The sequence below is a fragment of the Dermacentor andersoni genome, chromosome 2 (assembly GCF_023375885.2).
Source record: "Dermacentor andersoni chromosome 2, qqDerAnde1_hic_scaffold, whole genome shotgun sequence".
In the NCBI taxonomy this organism is placed as follows: domain Eukaryota; kingdom Metazoa; phylum Arthropoda; class Arachnida; order Ixodida; family Ixodidae; genus Dermacentor; species Dermacentor andersoni.
This window is the reverse complement of record NC_092815.1, coordinates 192,552,253-192,570,145: the sequence shown is the minus strand read 5'-3', so window position 1 is coordinate 192,570,145 and position 17,893 is coordinate 192,552,253. Positions and strand designations below refer to the sequence as shown.

Here is a 17,893-nt window from a genome sequence, read left to right as displayed (position 1 = left end):
TTCGCATTGAAGTGAGAGACAGCACGAAGGTCAATTTGCTCGCTGCTGCTACCACACTTATGTTGCTTGATTTGCTATCGCAATGATGCTTCGCCTGTTGGGCGAGACTGCAACTTTTTTGCTTGTTTTTTACTTTGGATGTTCGTCACTCACTCTTTGCAATAAAGTTGTTAGACATTGCGACGAAAGGTTTGGAAGTGAGGCGTTTCAGATATTACGGACTTTGGATAACATGAACATTTTTTGTCGGATTATCAGGGTCCCCTATAACAAGAGTCGACTGCATTACAGCAAATTATCTGGGATGCTGTGGCACTTGCCCGTATTCTTTTATCAGGTTTAGCACATTTGGGCCTTTACGGAATGTGGCAATTGCAAATGGCCAAGTTGGTCAAAATGTTCCATTTCCAATTTTTTTTTCGGAACCCTCGGACCTTCCTTTACCTTGCGGTGAAATATAGGCAACAAAGTAGTCAGTAGAAATTGAGAAATCAGCACTTTTCTAATGCGATGTCATCAAGAACTGCAAAAAAATCTGGCTTCAGCAGGTGCCATCGCACCGCAGATCATGCAGCTATCCGTTGACACAGCGCCGTCATCTTGGTATCATAGTAAACAGGAGAGATCGGAGCTTAAGACACCCGATGCGCCATACTTCTGACGCAGATTTGAATCACTGGCATACTTGTTTCACGTGCATTTCGGCAGCGGCAATCTGTGCATTTTGAGTGTTTTGGAGACTTACATTTCAAGATCTGTAGTTTAGCAGAATGCGTTGTTGGGCAAGTTGGTTCATTGTATTTGGAAAGATTGGATGCGCTTTGTAGACGATCACAAGGAAGAAGACAGGACAGGTGCAGACTAACAACTGAGGTTTATTCGAGGGAAACACTTAAATATCAAATCATGCCAGCGCAGGCGCTCAGGGTATCAGCAGCAGAAAAGAAGAGAAAAAACAGAAATTAGAAAAAACCAATGGCATGGCTCAGCTAATCATATTATCTAGGAAACGTGCTTCCCTATTGTAAAGCATGACCAATGTGTCACTGATGCATGCTTGTCCCTTCTTTCTTACATAATAAGCCTCTAGAAGTTCTCGTGCTTTTTCATTACTGCACTTGCGCAGGATCTTAACCTGCGCAAGTGCAGCATGCATGCATCAGTGACACATCGGTCATGCTTTACAATAGGGAGGCACACTTCCTAGATAATATGATTAGCTGAGCCACGCCATTGGTTTTTTCTCATTTCTGTTTTTTCTCTTCTTTTCTGCTGCTAATACACTGATGCGCCTGCACTGGCATGATTTGATGTTTAAGTGTTTCCCTCGAATAAACCTCAGTTGTTAGTTTGCACCTGTCCTGTCTTCTTCCTTGTGATCGTCTACAAAGAACATCCAATCTTTCCAAATTTCAAGATCTGCCTGGTTATCTCGTTTCTTTAGTTGCTCCATCCTAGCTGCTGCCCGATGATGATCAGGACATTATTTGAGCAAGATAAGAAGATCTACTTACTTTTCTTTGCAGCTGCAAAGCTATTTCCCATCATTATGCAATATAATGCCTGCAAAAGTAGTTTCTGTCCATGGGTGTGGTAGATAAGGAAATCATGGAATGCAGAGATAAGGCTGCCCATGGAAGTGAACGCTGTCACTCTTGACCCAAGCTGCTGATATGCTGATAACCTGACTGGCTGCTGGTAAGATTGCAAGGAGTTTAAGAAAGCCAACAGGCCACATGATACTGCTAGAAATTACAAGGATTGTACTGAAATGTAAAGAAAATGTGACTTCGCTTGAAAAGGAGTGCTGTCTCGGCAGGTTTTAGGCGCTCTATGGCTTTCTTGCAAATTATTCTAACAAAAATCTTTGGGCAATGTTATCTCAGCTTTTAGTTTTCAGGCCAGATGCTGTCATTCATCCCTATGCTATTTCGCAATTAATGAGGGTAGAGTCATTCTGTTTTCTGGATATAAGTCCTGAAACACTGAGGAGTGCTATAAAGCTGTCCATTTTTGACTGCATGCCATAAATATTTTTATAATTCACCATTTGCAAAATTCATTTGTAAGGCAATATGCATATTACGGTTTTAAATTTTTTTATGCTTACTACACAGTAAAAAATAAACTAATTGCATTATAGCACAAAACAGGACTTTGTGAACACAAAACTCAAAAGCAATTTCTGTGATTTTAATTAATTAGTTGGGGGATGACAATCAGAGGATGCCAATTGTTGCAGACCAAAGATTATAGCAGATTGCTTGGATCTGATACGAGCATAATAAAATGCATTCACATGACCAATTTCATCAAGTTAGTTACATAAATAACAAGCAGAGTCTTTACTGCAACTCTTTACCTCTAAGTAAATGACAATTCGAAAAGGTCATGGCAGTACCCCTTTAAAGAGACACTGGAAGCATCTATAAAGCCATTGTTCCGTTTCGCTTGACGTTGACAAACCTGGCTTGACAAAACACTGCCTCATATTTCCGGCACATATAAGCAGATAGGGACATCTGCACAGGTGATGAACTGGCCTGCTCTTTTATTATCTCTCGTCGAAGATATCTCCCGACAAGCAGGGCACTTGTCGAAGCGACAAGTGCCCTGCTTTTGTCATTAGAAAAGACAAGAATCCTCGCTGCTTCCATGATGTTACCTAGATACAGTCGAACCTCGATATATCGAACAGCGCGGTGATCGCAAAATAGTTCGATATAGCCAGAATTCGATATATAAAATCACGCAGAAAACGCGTCAGAAACTAGCGCAAATCAATCAATGAACCAATCGTGGCGCAATAGATACTCACATGAAGCTTCAAACAAAGTATTTGTTTAGTTCGCTGAAAGTACTGAAGCAGCGTAGCCTGCTTCATATTAGCAACCGCGTGCTTGACCACGGCGTCCTCAACATAGTCCAAACGGTCCACAAGGGACAGTCCAGTGCCTTCTATTGCGCCGCAGTAGCGGCGTACAACAGCCAAAGCAGCTACAGCCTCAGTTGCAGTCGGGAGCGGGGCAACATCAGCGCTTGCTGGATCAGCCTCGGCAGCGTCTTCGTTTGGCCGCTCAGCAGTCACTTCTGCCGCGATCTCCACGTCTGTTAACTCCGCTACTGTTTCGGTGCTGTCGTCACCGCCAACCGCAATGCACATGATGTGTGGCTCAGCACGGACAAAGCGCTCCAACTGGCTCCACGACCGCCTCGATCACGCGTGCACGGCGGGGGCAAGCCTCGCCGTGCGCGCGTGATCGAGGCGGCCGTGCTGGCTCCAAGCCGCCGCGTGTGTACGCCGCTACGTTCAAATGGCGCCCTCGGCGCAACCGATGTGGGCAGCTGTCGTACGCAGCAGTCTGGAACGCTGATCGCGCTGCCGCTATCTTCGAGAGTGTTGCGGGAAAGCTCACCTCCTGTCAACAGAGGGCACTTGGTCTGGGGCGGCGGAGTTCGATATATCCATTTTACATCTGGCCCCGTTCGAAATAAAGAATTAAAAATGCATGCGATTTTCCATGTGGTATAGAAATTGTTCGATATATGCAATAATTCGATATATCCGTGTTCGATATATCGAGGTTTGACTGTACTGGTTCGCTACCGCCACAGTGAGAAAGCTTGGATAAACCAAGACCTTTACCACAAACGGGTTGCAGAATGTAGTGACCAAATGGCGCATGAGGGGAGGGAGGTTGCACTAATTTTAGATAACAGCCATATGTCCTCGGTGCCCAACCTCCTATGCAGAGGTTTTCTTCCTCCCCGTAAACGTGACTGCAAATTTGTGAACCATGAGCAGTGGAGTTATTGCTAGTTTCAAGACATTTTCCCTGTGCCTTATCATCAGCAAGCTTCTAATGGACATGGCAGCACAAGAAGATTGCCCCGAGGCCAACAAAGATCAACCTTCTGACAGCAATGCAATTCGTATTCAATGTGGGGTCAGAGATTTGACTGATTCATTCATTCACGACGTTTAACATCCCCAAGTAACACCATGGCTATGAGAGAAGCCATATTGGGGGAGTCTGGATTAACTTTGACTGCCTGGGGTTCTTGAAAGTTCACCTAAATTTAGGTGCACAAGCATTTTTTGCATTTCACCCCCTGTCAAAATGTGGCCGTCATGGCCAAGATAATACTCCTACCACACAACATTGCTTTGGGAAGGTGAGCTTTGATCACGTTAACACTACTGACAAAGAGGCTGTCAAAGACCGGGCCAATATGGAAATGGAGGAGCTGTGCTCCTCCTTGGATGGTGACACGTAGGCATTCGAGAAATTTCTGCACGTACACAATGCAGTTGAGACACGAGCCTGTCTCATTGAGCAATAGTTTGCTAGGATGAAAGGTACAGACACTGATGGGAGTGATGATGACCATGTTAAAATTATGCCATTCCAAGAGGCTCTTTGTTGGACCCTTTAGTGGCGGGGACTTCCCCCATGGCATGTGAAGCAGAAAAAAATTTGGAAACGAAATGCATAATGCAATCAGTACTGAATCTCTTCTATGGAGTGTCATCTGTTTCATACACCGCTGACGAAATTTCTGTCATAACAGGCAGTATTTGCTGCCTGACCCTGCATCTCGCAAAAGATGCATGTTGCCTATAGAAGACGTTGATATAAATCAAACACTACCAGCCCATGAAAAATAAAGCAAAAAGTTAAGAACGGATACATCAAAGAAAGGCAGTCAAGCGAACTACTTACACACGAAAAACCCGCATCTTCCGGTGCAGCGTTGTCAGAAGCAGCCACTGGAGTGGGTGACGGTGAAGGAGATCCTACTGCAAATTGCACCAGGAGTCACAGCAAATGCATTACAGGCATGCCAGCACAAAAAAAAAGAAAAAAATTAATATGACAGTGCTTTCATTTATCCACATGTGAGAGCAAGGAGAAAATCGAAAATTCCGAAGAACAATCCAATCCAGAGGTGGTGTATAAGCTGAGTAGGTCACATGAAAGGCTATGCTGCCATAACAACATGTGCCTTGGGCAATTTCAAATTTTGTGTTGCAAATGAGATTTTGTTATCTTACAGTAGAAAAATGTGAATGAAGATAGATTATTGTGGTACTGTGCACAGTGTGTTGAGACCATTAAGAATTTTTTTCTTGTGTCCTCAAAATTTCAAATTAGTGTGTTATCAGTTATTCAAATTTTAAGATACTCATTCTAGCACTCAAGTTTATAAAAGTTGTGCAGCTCAGTGAGAGGTGCCGAGCAGTGCGGACGTATCCACGTCGGCTCCCGGGTTCTTAAATGTTTTTGGATGTCTTTCCAAGAACCCTGAATATATATACCTTATCGGAACCGCCAAGTTTCAAGAAATCTGCTGATACCAGAGTTTTATCGGTGGGTGGACTTTTCGTCACATTCTAAGGCTGCTCTACGATCACACCGACGAGGGAGCTAGCCCTGACGGACACAGCCTGCTCTCAGCGCGGCAGTGCAGGCAGGCCTGCCTGTACAGGCAGCCCCGCGCTTGCATTTTCCCGTCTCTGTGCATGACTGAAGCGACGACACGTGCGTTCATCGAAAGCGAAGCCATGCCCGAAGTCGTAACTGTGGAAGGTATGGACATAACCCAGGAAGATCTCAACGGTGCTGGGTGGATCACCACCCTCAGCGACCGTAAAAAGCAGGAGACAACGAGGCCGCCATCACGAGATGGCCAACGTGGCACCGTAAACAAGCCAGCTGGCTACCGCACTGCCAAGGGACCGGCTAAAAGTCTGTTGTCGCAAGTAACTGCAACTTCACGACTTCCGAAGCTCCCAAAGGAAGAGCTCAAGATTATCAGGTGCCCCAAGGGAGGCCTCGACGTATCAAAAGCTGACGTAGTACTGCTCGCTCAAGCCCTGGCCATGGCGGCGGCCCCGCCTGAGCATCAAGCGAAGGAAGACACCGTGTGCCCAAACAAGGTACAGAATATTTTAATCATCTCCACTCCGCACGCCTCTAATGCGAGGGCTTATGCGAGACTAAATAAAATCCATACTAAGTACGTCGCCGCCCCCGAAGATACGTGCAAAGGTGTAATAAGGCACATCGACCCCTGCTTAGAAACGCGATTGTGAACGAAAAATCCCACAGCACTAGAAGCCAGACAAATCAAGAACTCGCACGTAGTCGTGATTTTATTCAGAGGCATGCGTGTGCCCAACCACGTGATCTGCAGCACGGTTTTGTTGCCATGTTCTCTATACCGACGCCAAGTCGACGTTTGCCATGCTTGCGGCCACGTAGGCGACCGTACCGACGTTTGCATCAGCAGCGAGGAAGAGAGAAATAAATGCCGCGGTTGTGGAAAGGCAAAAGCGGACAACGAAGAAGAACATCAATGCACCCCCAAGTGCGAGGCGTGCGGTGGGCCCCACGTCACTAGGGACCAAACGTGCAAAAAGCGCTATCAAATTCCATGCATCGTACGACACCGACGCCGAAGGCACCGGCAAAGAGCAAGGAAGGCACAACTGGACGAAGAGTCTGACGTCACCGATGCAATTGGCGACATCTCGTTGGCTGCACCAGCTGCGCGGAGCGGCTCCATCCTCAGTACCGGATCTCAATCCAGGGGGCGCTCACGCTCGAGAGGGAGAAAATCCAAACCGAGGCAAGGAGAACGCTCCTCCAGATCGAGATCCGGTCTCGCTCCCAGTCCGTCAAGCAGACCACATAACCCGACAAGGTCAAGGGAGTGACGCAGCCGTCTGGGAAGAAGAACGCATCAAGCAAAGAAACAAAAGGTGAAGCACAACCAGAGCATAGGATCAATCCTCGTATCCAAGTGCTCAAAGCGGAAAATAGGGAACTTAGACACAAGCTCGAAGAGCTTAAGGAATCCTTTACCAGCATGAAAGGAAAACTCATAAACCGACACAAGGTTAACAAGAGTGACCCAGGTCCGTTAGCCGGGCAGTCGAAACGCAAGGCGCTCAACCCAGATCCTTTTAGCGATGCGGAGGAGGAAGAGGGCAACATAACCAAGGTCAACGAGGCCCCGTCCGTTCGAGCAACGCAAATGTCTTTATTCTTAACGTCTACAGTTCACCTGCAGATAGGAACAGAGACTTTAATGCACTATTCCATTCCGCAATGAGGGCAGCCAGAAACGGGTCCCTCTTAATTGCGGTGGACTTCAACGCTCCGAACACGGAATGGGGATACGGCTTTAACAGCAAGAAGGGCACAAACTTAGCCGGATGTGCAGTCGATTTTAACCTCACGCTTGTTGCAGATCCTAGGTTTCCCACTAGAAGGGGCAATTCGGTCAGCCGAGACACAACGCCGGACCTCACATTCTTCCCAAATATCGAGGGTGCGTGGGATAATCTGCAGGAGCATTTGGGTAGTGACCACTACGTTCTCGAAATCACGGTGCAGGTCAAACCCAAACCTATGCTTCAAACTATGCATAGTTTATTGCAAATAGCATAGTTTATTGCACAGATCTCCAGGCTTTCGTCAACTAAGCCGGGAATGGGGATTCTTGGTGAAGCTGGTCTACTCCCTATACAGGCACCGCTCGACAGACACCCCCGTCTAAATTAGCCTGGGAAGGTATAAAGGTTGAGCCTGTACCGAGGAACATCCACCCAATATATAACGAAGGTCGCAGAAGAGCCCGGGCTAGAACCATTCTTTGACGAATCAATCCTTACGGGGCAGAGGAATTCTTTGTCGACGCCACCAAATATGGCAGAGAAGACAGGTCTGCTATCTCGGTCGTTGATGCACGTGGAATACTTATCAGTGCCACGTCAATCTACATTAAACGTATGAATGAGGCGGAGGAAACCACGATAGCCTTGGCTCTTCAAGCCGCAAAAGGCCCGACGACCATTTTCTCCCGACTCGCGGACGGTGGTCAGGGCTTTCTCATCCGCTCTAGTTTCTAAACACGCAGCCGGCATCGTCAACAGATCCTCTCGTATTACTACAGGAGAAGAAACTGGAGGTCATACTATAGCATGGTTCCCGGCCCACGTGAACGATCTAACTAACCAAGCCGGTTGCAACCCTAACAAGCGGGCCAACTGCCTGGTGCGTAAATTCATGAACCGCGCCCGAGCTAACGGTCCCGGCTCTCCCACAGGACTGCCCCTTCAAAGATCATCTTACCACCTTTCACGAAATTACGTCGCATTACAGACACAGCAGGAGGAAATTCCCTCCCCCCAGCCCGAAACTGAACAGGGCTCAGGGCGTTACTTTCAGGCTCTTACAGACCAGGTCCTACCTCACCCCCAGAGCGCTTAGTTGGATAGACCCGAACTTCCCACAGTCGTGCTCCGAATGCGGTCAGGCATGCTGCTCCTTCGACCACATGCTCTGGCTGTGCCCGTACAATGCGGGCTCCGACCTTTAATACAAGTCCAAGTGGGACGCCTTGCTGAAGAGCTCGGATTTCACGAACCAACTACAGGCCATCCAGAGGGCCTGCGACGTTGCGGAGAGTCACCATCTCCCTGTCCCGTCGTGGGCGGAGCCACTAACTTGATTGGGGAGCCTTCAGTTCCCCTCAATCAAGTTCCTCAGGACACTCTAATAAAGTTCTTGTCACTGTCACTGTGCAGGTCAGTCAGAAATACTCAACTTAGGTGTTTCCATGAAGTTGTATACAGTCACCGACAGATAAATCGGACACCGATAATCCGGACACGCTCAGATATTTGGACAGCTTCACGGCACCACCAATGGTCCCAGAGACTTAATATGTAAAGATGACCAACATTTCAGACAGCCGCCAGCTCCACATTCAGTTACCCAGACTCTATCTGTGGCTATAGCGTACGCCAACTCTGCCGCCATTATCTTCTCTGGCAACCTCGACAAGACATCAAGTATGGCCTCAGAGATTACATACTAGACGGCAATCTCTCAGGCCTTGCCTTGGTCATTGCTCTATGCCTCAGATTTAGCTGCAACTGCCGATCTTGGAGGCTTTGCCTGAATTGTAAGGTCGCATCAACATCGCAATCATCACATCCTTTTCTGGCACCCCTGCACATGGCCCACTATCTGCTGCTATCACCATTCTGTTTGTCAAGTTTCCTTGCAGACAGCCTTCTGCAATGCTGTGCTCCTTTGTTTAGTTTGCATTCAAGAGAGTGTTCTGCTGGCTCCAAGAAGTCTTTCTCGTGAAGTTATAGATAGGTCGTGTCAAATAGCAACATTGGTGCCCTCGCAGTCCGGCTCCAAATGAGTCTTGAGTCGCAGTCCGAATGAGCCCGACTCCACAACTGTAGAGGCTGAATTGCCACCTACCAGAACGAGCTAAAATGCTGACATCATGACCTGCTAGGCTGCGATGAGCTGATTCTTGCAGCTGTTAGATTTTTGATGAGTTTGCAGACGTCGACAGTGTGGTTTTGTCGTATGCTGAACTGAACGATGACAAAATAGTTGAGCAAGTTCTCCCACTGTCAAACAGCGACTCTGACTCAGATGACGATGTGCCGTGTGCTCTGGAGCCTTCTACATGCAGATCTGACTCGAGCCTTTGCAGTCCTTGCATCACTGTGCCGCAAAATACAAAACTGGCAGAAATACAGGCGGACTTGGTTGCACATAAGCGGAAGTGCGTGTAGCAACACATCGACCACTTGTTCCTTTTAGAGGGGCCTTAAAACGTAAATACAGTTGAACCCACTTATAACGATAACAGTTTTAACAATATATCGGTTATAACAATGGGAATCTGCTGTACCGTCAACTTTTGTATGTTTTCTATGGTGAAATAACCTGCTTACTACAATGCCCCCATGCTGCATTATCGGTTATAACGATGAAGTCTGGCTGCTGCGTGTCCAAGCTGAAAGGCGATGGAACGCGAAATCCTTGAAAAGAAAAGAAAACGAGAAATACCAGCCACTGCACCCTCCCCGCCGCTGCGCGCTCATACAATAGAACCTGTTCTCCAGCCACACATGCCTCTCTCCTGCCACCCTTCCACCCCTCCAAACACGAATGGGCTGCACCCACAGCTCTAAGCTGCGCCCCACTCTCCGAAACACGAATGGACTGCGCCAACTGCGCCACTCCGAGAACGTTCATTGGCGAGCCCTGCCAACACTTCATTCTGCGCAGTTCAGCCAACGGAGTGAGTCGCTTGTGTTCGTCAGTGCTTGTGTTCGTCAGTGTTGGTTGCGACGAAGTCATTCCCTGCCACGTGGTTTCTCCGCCTCATTTGACACCGCTGAAACGGAAGATAGCTGATCCGCCCACTGATCATCGGAAATGCCAGACGTTGCCAGTAAAAAGAAAGCGTACGGTTATAGCCGTGCGCTTTGCATTGCTGCACGCACTTCCGTTTATGTGCAAACAAGTCCGCCTGTATTTCTGCCAGCTTTGAATTTTGCTGCACACCGATGCAAGGACTGCAAAAGCTTGAGTCAGATCCACATGTACAAGGCTCCGGAGCACACGGCACATCATCACCTGAGTCAAAGTTGCTGTTTGATGGTGGGAGAACTTGCTCAATTATTTGGAAATGAAGTGCAATAGATTCGTGTAGGACTACAAAGACGGTAAAAAGGTATGCGACTCGGTCAAAAAGTATGGACTACAGTTAAACCTGGATGTAACGAACCTATATGTAACAAATTCCTGGATTTACCAAGGTTTTTGAATTCCCCAAAGCTGCCCCCATTGTAGCCCATGTATTTTCTACCTTCATGTAACGAACGCGTTGCGGCGGTTAGCCTTGATGTAACGAACTCGCAAAGCTGATCAGTCATCCGTCAAAAAGTGCAAGCAAAGGATAACTGTGCTTCTTGCCACCAATATGACCGGTGCAGAGCACTTGTCACTTGTCATCGGGAAGGTGCACAAGCCACGCTGTTCTAAAAACATGAAAAGCCTTCCTGTCGAGTACAGAGCGAACAGGAAGGCTTGGATGACCTCTTGATATTTTTCGAGATTGGCTGCAGCAGTTGTTATCCAGTGCCCCGTGCCACCACCAGATGGCTTGTGTGCGATGAACAGTAGGTCAACTCTTTCAGGGTCAATGACGTAAGTATACGGCGCCGCGAAAAAGTCCAAAATGGTCGATGCCGTTAAACCTGGATGTAACGAACCTCTATGTAATGAATTTCTGGATTTAACGAAGTTTTTGAATTTCCCAAGTACGCTGCCCCCATTGAAGCCAGCGTATTTTCGACCTCAATGTAACGAACGCGTTGAGGCAGCTAACCTTGATGTAACGAACTCACAAAGCTGATCAGTCATTACTTTTAGCACTTTTAAGAAAAATTTGGCCGAAGAAATGCTCTAGATTATTGAATATTAATACTGTAAGGAGCCAGCAGCTACGCGAACGGCAGGGATCGCTGCGACCGAGCAAAGTTATCGATAATGATGATGATGGCGGCGACTAGCGCCGCTTCGTGCCTAAGGTAGTAGTCTTTTCAGGCTTTGCTTGTCTAGCATAACACCAGGTGGCATTGGTATCGGCAGTTGATTTCTCTTGCAGAATTATTTTGTTTCGCATGGATTTGAGGACAGGCATTCTTTGTGATTTTCATTTGTTTCAACGGCTTAGACACACTTATGTGTAAGAATTCACTTGAAAAGCAATGCTGATAGCCGGTTCTTTCATTGCCAGGGTGCGGGAAGGGAGAGGGGGAGCGACCATGACGAACGACACTCCATGACGAACAACGATGCGTTGCATTCGCCATTTTGAGTGTTGTCCTGCGTTCTGCACGTGTGCGTGTGTCAACTGTGCTCTGGTACTGGTTTGTCTGACTTGTTTTGGAGGTGCTAGGCCTGCCTGTCGGCGTGTGGTCGTGCGGCTCCGCTTGTAACTGCGTCGTCGGTTGGTTGTGATGAGTTCTACCGGCAAAAAACGAAAAGTTCTATCTTTTGAAGACAAACTCGCAATTTTAAATGCAGTCTCCGCAGGCGAGAAGAAGGACATTGCCGCCCGTTTCAGCATTCCAGCGAGCACACTATCAACGATTTTGAGTGCGGAACACAGCATCAGAAACGCAGTGGAGTCGGGAAAGAGCTCGAAGAAAAAAAGACTGAAGCTGTCCACATACACTGATGTGGACAAGGCAGTGTTCACATGGTTTTTGGACACGCAAGCCAGAAATGTACCCGTAAGTGGCGCGATCTTACAACAGAAGGCAAAGGATTTTGCGTGTATCTTGGGCCATGATGATTTCAAGGCAAGCAACGGGTGGCTGCAGGGATTTAAGAGCCGGCACGGTGTTGTCGGAAGAGTGATCAGCGGCGAATCTGCCTTCGCAGACAGCGATGCTGCTGCTTCGTGGGTGGCTGACAAGTTGCCTGGAATCCTGAGTCGCTTCGAGGCTGATGTCTACAATGCTGACGAGACAGCTCTATTTTATCAAATGCTTCCGGGCCGCACGCTAGCCTTTAAAGGCGATGACGGCCGCGGTGGAAAGCAGAGCAAGCTCCGCATAACGATTCTGCTGTGTGCCAACCTCGACGGCACAGACAAGCGAGTCCTGCTAGTTGTCGGCAAAAGTGCCCGTCCCAGGTGTTTTAAGGAAACGAAGCGTATGCCCGTGAAGTATGTGGTGAATTCCAAAGCATGGATGACTCAGCCAATATTTTCTGAGTGTTAAAGGAATTTAACCAAGACGTCAAGTGGCAAGGCCATCAAGTTTGCCTACTGCTGGACAATTGCTCGGAGCACCACGTCGAGGGCCTGCAGCTGTCGAGGGCCTGCAGCTGTCGAACACCGAACTGCATTACTTCCCGGCCAACTGCACGTCCCCAATACAACCCCTGGACAAAGGGGTCATTAACAGTTTTAAATGCTGTTACCGGCGCCGACTAATCCTGAAGATACTTCTTGACATCCGTCTGGAACGGGAGATGAAGATCGACATTTATCAAGCAGTCGAGATGCTTGCTGCCTCCTGGCAAGAGGTCAGGGCAGATGTTATCGCGAATTGCTTTTTAAAGGCCGGAATAGCCAAAAACTCGCGGGCTGGTGCCGACGAGGAGGAGGAGGGAGACCTTTCTACTCCGTCCGGTGTGGCCGAAGCGTGGAACGAGCTTCATACTAACGGTGGTGTACCCGACGACGTTGAACTGAGTGACTTTTTGTTTGCCGACAACACCGCCGTGGCTACAGAAGAAATGTCTGATGCAGCAGTAGCTGAAAGCGTGCAAAATCCCGATGGCGGTGATGATGGTGCCTGTGACGCAGATCCGTGTGACGTGCCTACTGCAAAAGAGGTGATGAACGCAATGGACGTTATGCGCCGTTTCGTCGGCTCGCGCGACGATGAAGGAGCTCTACATGATTTAGCTTCTTTGGGAGCGGCGAGTTGTGCCTTCACTCAAAGCCGAAGAAGCAAGCGGCAATTATGCAGTTTTTTGCTGTAAAATAAATGCTTGAAGGGTGAGTTCACCTTCACGGATATCGTGAGCTATTTGGTTTCGTTTCTGCATCATTCGTATGAGCCTTCACGCGAAACCTGCATGTAACGAAAAATTGCGAGCTTTTGTCAACTTCGTTATATCCAGGTTTAACTGTATCACAAACGACAGTGTTGACTATCATCCGTTCCGCTCAGAAGTTCGGCAACGAAAAGTGCACGCTACACAATGGGTGCAAACACATTCGACAAGGTGCCTATAAAGAGGTGGAAGAGGCCCTCTACGAGTGGTTTCTCGGAGCCCGTGCCACGAAATTGCCCATTACCGGGCCAATTCTGGCCACAAAGGCAAAGGAGTTTGCCCTACTGATCAATGATGTGCACTTCCAGCCAGGTGGAGGCTGGGTACAGCGCTTAAAAGAGAGCCACGGCAGTTTTTACAAAGCCATCACCGGCGAGGGAGCTTTGCTTGACGTGGAGATGAAGCAGAAGTGGGTGGAGGAATGGCTGCCCCATATCCTCAAGAACTACACTGACGCCGACTTATATAATGGTGACAAAATAGGACTATTCTTTCAGATGTTACCGTCCAAGACTCATGCACTCAAAGGAGACCCGTGTAAGGGCGGCAAAAACAGCAAGCTGTGCTGTGTCAACATGGACGGGAGCGACAAGTGCCCCACATTTGACATTGGAAAATTTAAATATCCACACTGCTTTCACGGTGCTGCCAGTATGCCGTTACGTTACCGTCACAACCGCAAGGCATAGATGACGCGAGAACTTTTTCGCGAGTGGATCTTGGGTTTTGATCAATGTATAGAGCGATTTAACAGGAAAGTGGCACTCATCCTTGATAATTGTAGTGCCCACCACTCAATGACTAAGCTCTCAAGCGTGGAAGTTTTTTTTCCTGCCACCAAACACAACGGCAGGCTTGCAGCCCATGGACGGCGCCATGATCGCCAACTTTAAGGTGATGTATCGTCGCCGCACATGGTCACGCGGACAGGCAAGGAGCAACCTGAATTGAAAATCAATCTACTGATGGCCATGCAGTTTATCTTTGGTGCGTGGTCCGAAGTGAGCGCTTCTACGGTGCGGAACTGCTTTAGGAAATCGTGCTTTGTTCGAGGCAGCAATGACCTGTACGAAGCCTGCGAAATTCCCACCGACAGAGTGATGCCTGAACTTTGGTCCGCTGTCAACTTCTGCCAACTGCTTCTGTCAACTGCTTCAGGACTCGAAGAGTTTCTACATGCGGACAACACATTAGAAACATCAGAACTTCTGACCGATGAGGCAATCGTCGCGAAATGCTTGCATCAGATAGTGACGACGAAAATTATGGCAATGGCAGAAATGATGCGGTAGGGCAGGCTGCCTTAAAGTTGTCCTCACAGGAGGCCCCGCAGTTGATTAAGTCCCTCCGGGGCTTTGTTTTTGCGAGAGACATTCCGCTGCACTACATGGAGCACCTGGATGCCTTGGAGGAAGATGTCAGCAAGCTTCGCTTAAAGCAAGCAAGACTGATGGACATGGGGTTTTCTCGTGCAAGCTACTGAGAAGTACGTGGCGAGACGCTTGTGGCTACTTCACTCCAACGTTTTTTCTGGATTTCTCAAGCTGAGAAGCTGCTCAGGCAACCTTCTCAGAATTTTTCAAAAGGCCCCTTTCGGGGCCATCAAAATGATGCCTCGGCGGAGCTCGCATGTCACTTGCCGTTCGTGACCCCTCTTTGCAGTTGTTATAGCAGTGCCATTCTTGAAAGCTGACAGCCGCGGCTTGTTACACGCGATAGGAGCACGCAGGAAGCAGAGTTAAACAGTTAAAATGAGTCAACACAAACAGCAGCCGTATGGAGGAAGGTGGTGGGGACAGGCCACTTAGATTATGCACAGCAGCTCTGCCATCCTCCTATTTTGCTTTCTTTTTATGCAACCTAGTATAACAATTATCGGTTATAACAATAGAATTTTTGTGGCACTTGAATATTGTTATAAGTGGGTTCAACCGTTAAAGTGATCTGTTTTGAACACATTCGTTTTTCGCACATTCGATAGTTTGGACTTGTATACCTTCCCCGTGGAGTCCGAATTATCGGTCGTCGACTGTATACGTTGTTCTTTCTTCCTGGCTCTAAAAAAAGCATGTGAAATGTTAAACCTCGATACGAAGTCAGTAAAATCGGAGATATGCTTCATTACATCAAACTTTCATTCTATTGAAATTCAACTTTTTATACAAATAAGTACAGTCGCCGATCGATTTTTCTTACATGGGAAGGGGCCACAGAATTTTCCGAATTATCGGGCAATCAATAAAAGCAAATTTTAATAAGAAAACAATTCATTTTGATAAATCTGGAAGTTCGCGACGAATGATACAGTTTCATGCCACGTACATTGATATCTTCTCGGCGGTATGAACTAAGTGAGGCCAGGCACGCTTTTGCGGGCACTCCGCCCCCGTGCTTGATAGCGTCGCCTGCACTGGGACGACCCTATAAGCAAAAGCACCGGCAGCAAGGAGTGAATGTTTCGCCTGCCTCTCGCTTCAATGAGTCACCAAAACAAGAGATTAGGTATCCTCTAATACTAAAGGCACGGTAAGGCAATTTAGATGGTGCCACGTCTCTGCACACCCACTTCTTGTACACGCGGCAGATTATCTCTAAAGCAGGGTGTGTGGTTGCATATTCGCTCAGTTGCGCTTGCAGCTATGCGCAGACACAGCCGAGACTGACTTACCCCCCCCTCCTCCCCCTTGCCCCCTTGTGTGCACCTGATCACGTTACCGTGAGCTCACTTCCCTCCTCCTCTTTATCTCTGCTCGCACGGGAAGGCAGCACTCGTGAAGCCACCATCTTTCTTGTCTCACCCTCACACACTTTCCTTTGCACCTAAGGATCACAGTGCGTAGGGCGTGATAGGATCTTATCGCACTTGAACTTTATATGGAACATGATGCGGCTCCAGTTCGGCAGTCGCTCTTGTTGTGCGGCGCCCGATCTGAGAGGTGCCCATTTGAAAGCAGCCGCTTATAATTCGATCATTTGACCACCTCTGGAAGTTTCCATTTATTGTCTTGGCATTCCTTTGCAGCAGCAGTGACATTTCGTTACATTGAAATCACATACAAACACACTTTGCTATAGTGAGGTTTAAGATACAAGGTGTTCTATGGACAAGAGGTTATTAAAAGTTAAATACTTCATTATATTGAGAATTTAGTTATACTGAAGTTTGTTATATTGAGGTTTCACTATTTTAAAAATGATCTTGCTATGAAGCTTGACAGCCTGCAATCACGTCTTCAATGAACAACACCCGCATGTCACAAAGAAGCAAATGGTTCCAGCATTTTAAGTTGCAATTTCGCTGACATGACAGCCTTTGTGACATCTGCAAAATTGCAGTAAGTTGGTAAGACACCATAGTAGCAAAACGGTACATCAGACATACATAGTTGCATTCAGTTAAAGAGTCTACAGAGGACTGTTGTGGTATTGCACAAAGTTGAGTGTGAAGTTGTGCTGTAATCCAATAACATCAACATACCTTGTGCATGACAAGCACATTATTTAAAATAAAATTAAATTTTGAGGTTTCACGGACCATAACCACAATCTGATTATGAGGCACGCCATAGTGGGAGTTCCCGATTAATTTTGACCATCTAGGATTCTTTACATGCACCCAATGCACGGTACATGGGCATTTTAGCATTTCGCCTCTATGGAAACGTGGCCGCTGTGGCTGGGATTTGATCCCGCAACCTCATGCTTAGCAGCACAACACCAAAGCCACTAAGCAACCATGGTGGGTGACGTGCACATTCAGAAAGAATGGGTTCTTGCAGGTAAGACAGTGGCTGCATGTCAAACTCAAGAGCATCACCAACTTTGTCCTCATTCGACCTTAAGTTGTGCGTGCATTTTAATTGTGGGTGCATTGCTATCCCCTTTTTATGTAATTTTTGCTTCTAGAACCAACAGGCATTGCGTCCCTCTTGGTGGCAGTTAGCACTCTTCTTTTTCTTCTCTGTGACCGTTTCTATGTATGCAACCCTAAAAATATTAACCTAACAACCAAAGGTCAGGGAAATTTAGTAAATATAAATTGCACACTTACTCAATCCCTCGTCAATAACGAGCTCTTCGCTGCTGCTGGGACTGCTGCAAATGTACAAATCCTGGCACCTGCAATCAGAAATCAGAGTATAGAGACAGGCGCCCTGAGCATTTAGCTTTTGTGGCACACTAGACACGCTGCAGCGCAAATGCCAAGCAGACCCAGAGAATCACCTGCTTTGCTTGATTCATTCATTTATGGTGTTTAACATTCCAAATTAACACTGGGACTATGAGAGAAGCTATATTGAGGGAGTCAGGATTAATTTTCACTACCTGGGGTTCTTTAAAGTGCCCCTAAATTTAATCACACAAATGTTCTTGCATTACACCCCCCATCGAAATGCAGCTGTTGTGACCGAGATCAAACTCCTGACCTTGAG

At 47.4% G+C, this 17,893-nt stretch overlaps 1 protein-coding gene across 1 annotated transcript in view; it reads right to left on the bottom strand.

Annotated features, from left to right (window-relative positions):
- Positions 1-17,893, bottom strand: part of LOC126540273 (uncharacterized) — a 141,682-nt gene that overhangs the window by 51,326 nt on the left and 72,463 nt on the right. The window contains exons 9-10 of the mRNA XM_055075935.2: positions 17,512-17,579; positions 4,725-4,801 (exon numbers count right to left, since the gene is read on the bottom strand). Coding sequence (XP_054931910.1) covers positions 4,725-4,801; positions 17,512-17,579 — 145 coding nt within the window. The remainder of the gene's footprint in view (positions 1-4,724; positions 4,802-17,511; positions 17,580-17,893) is intronic.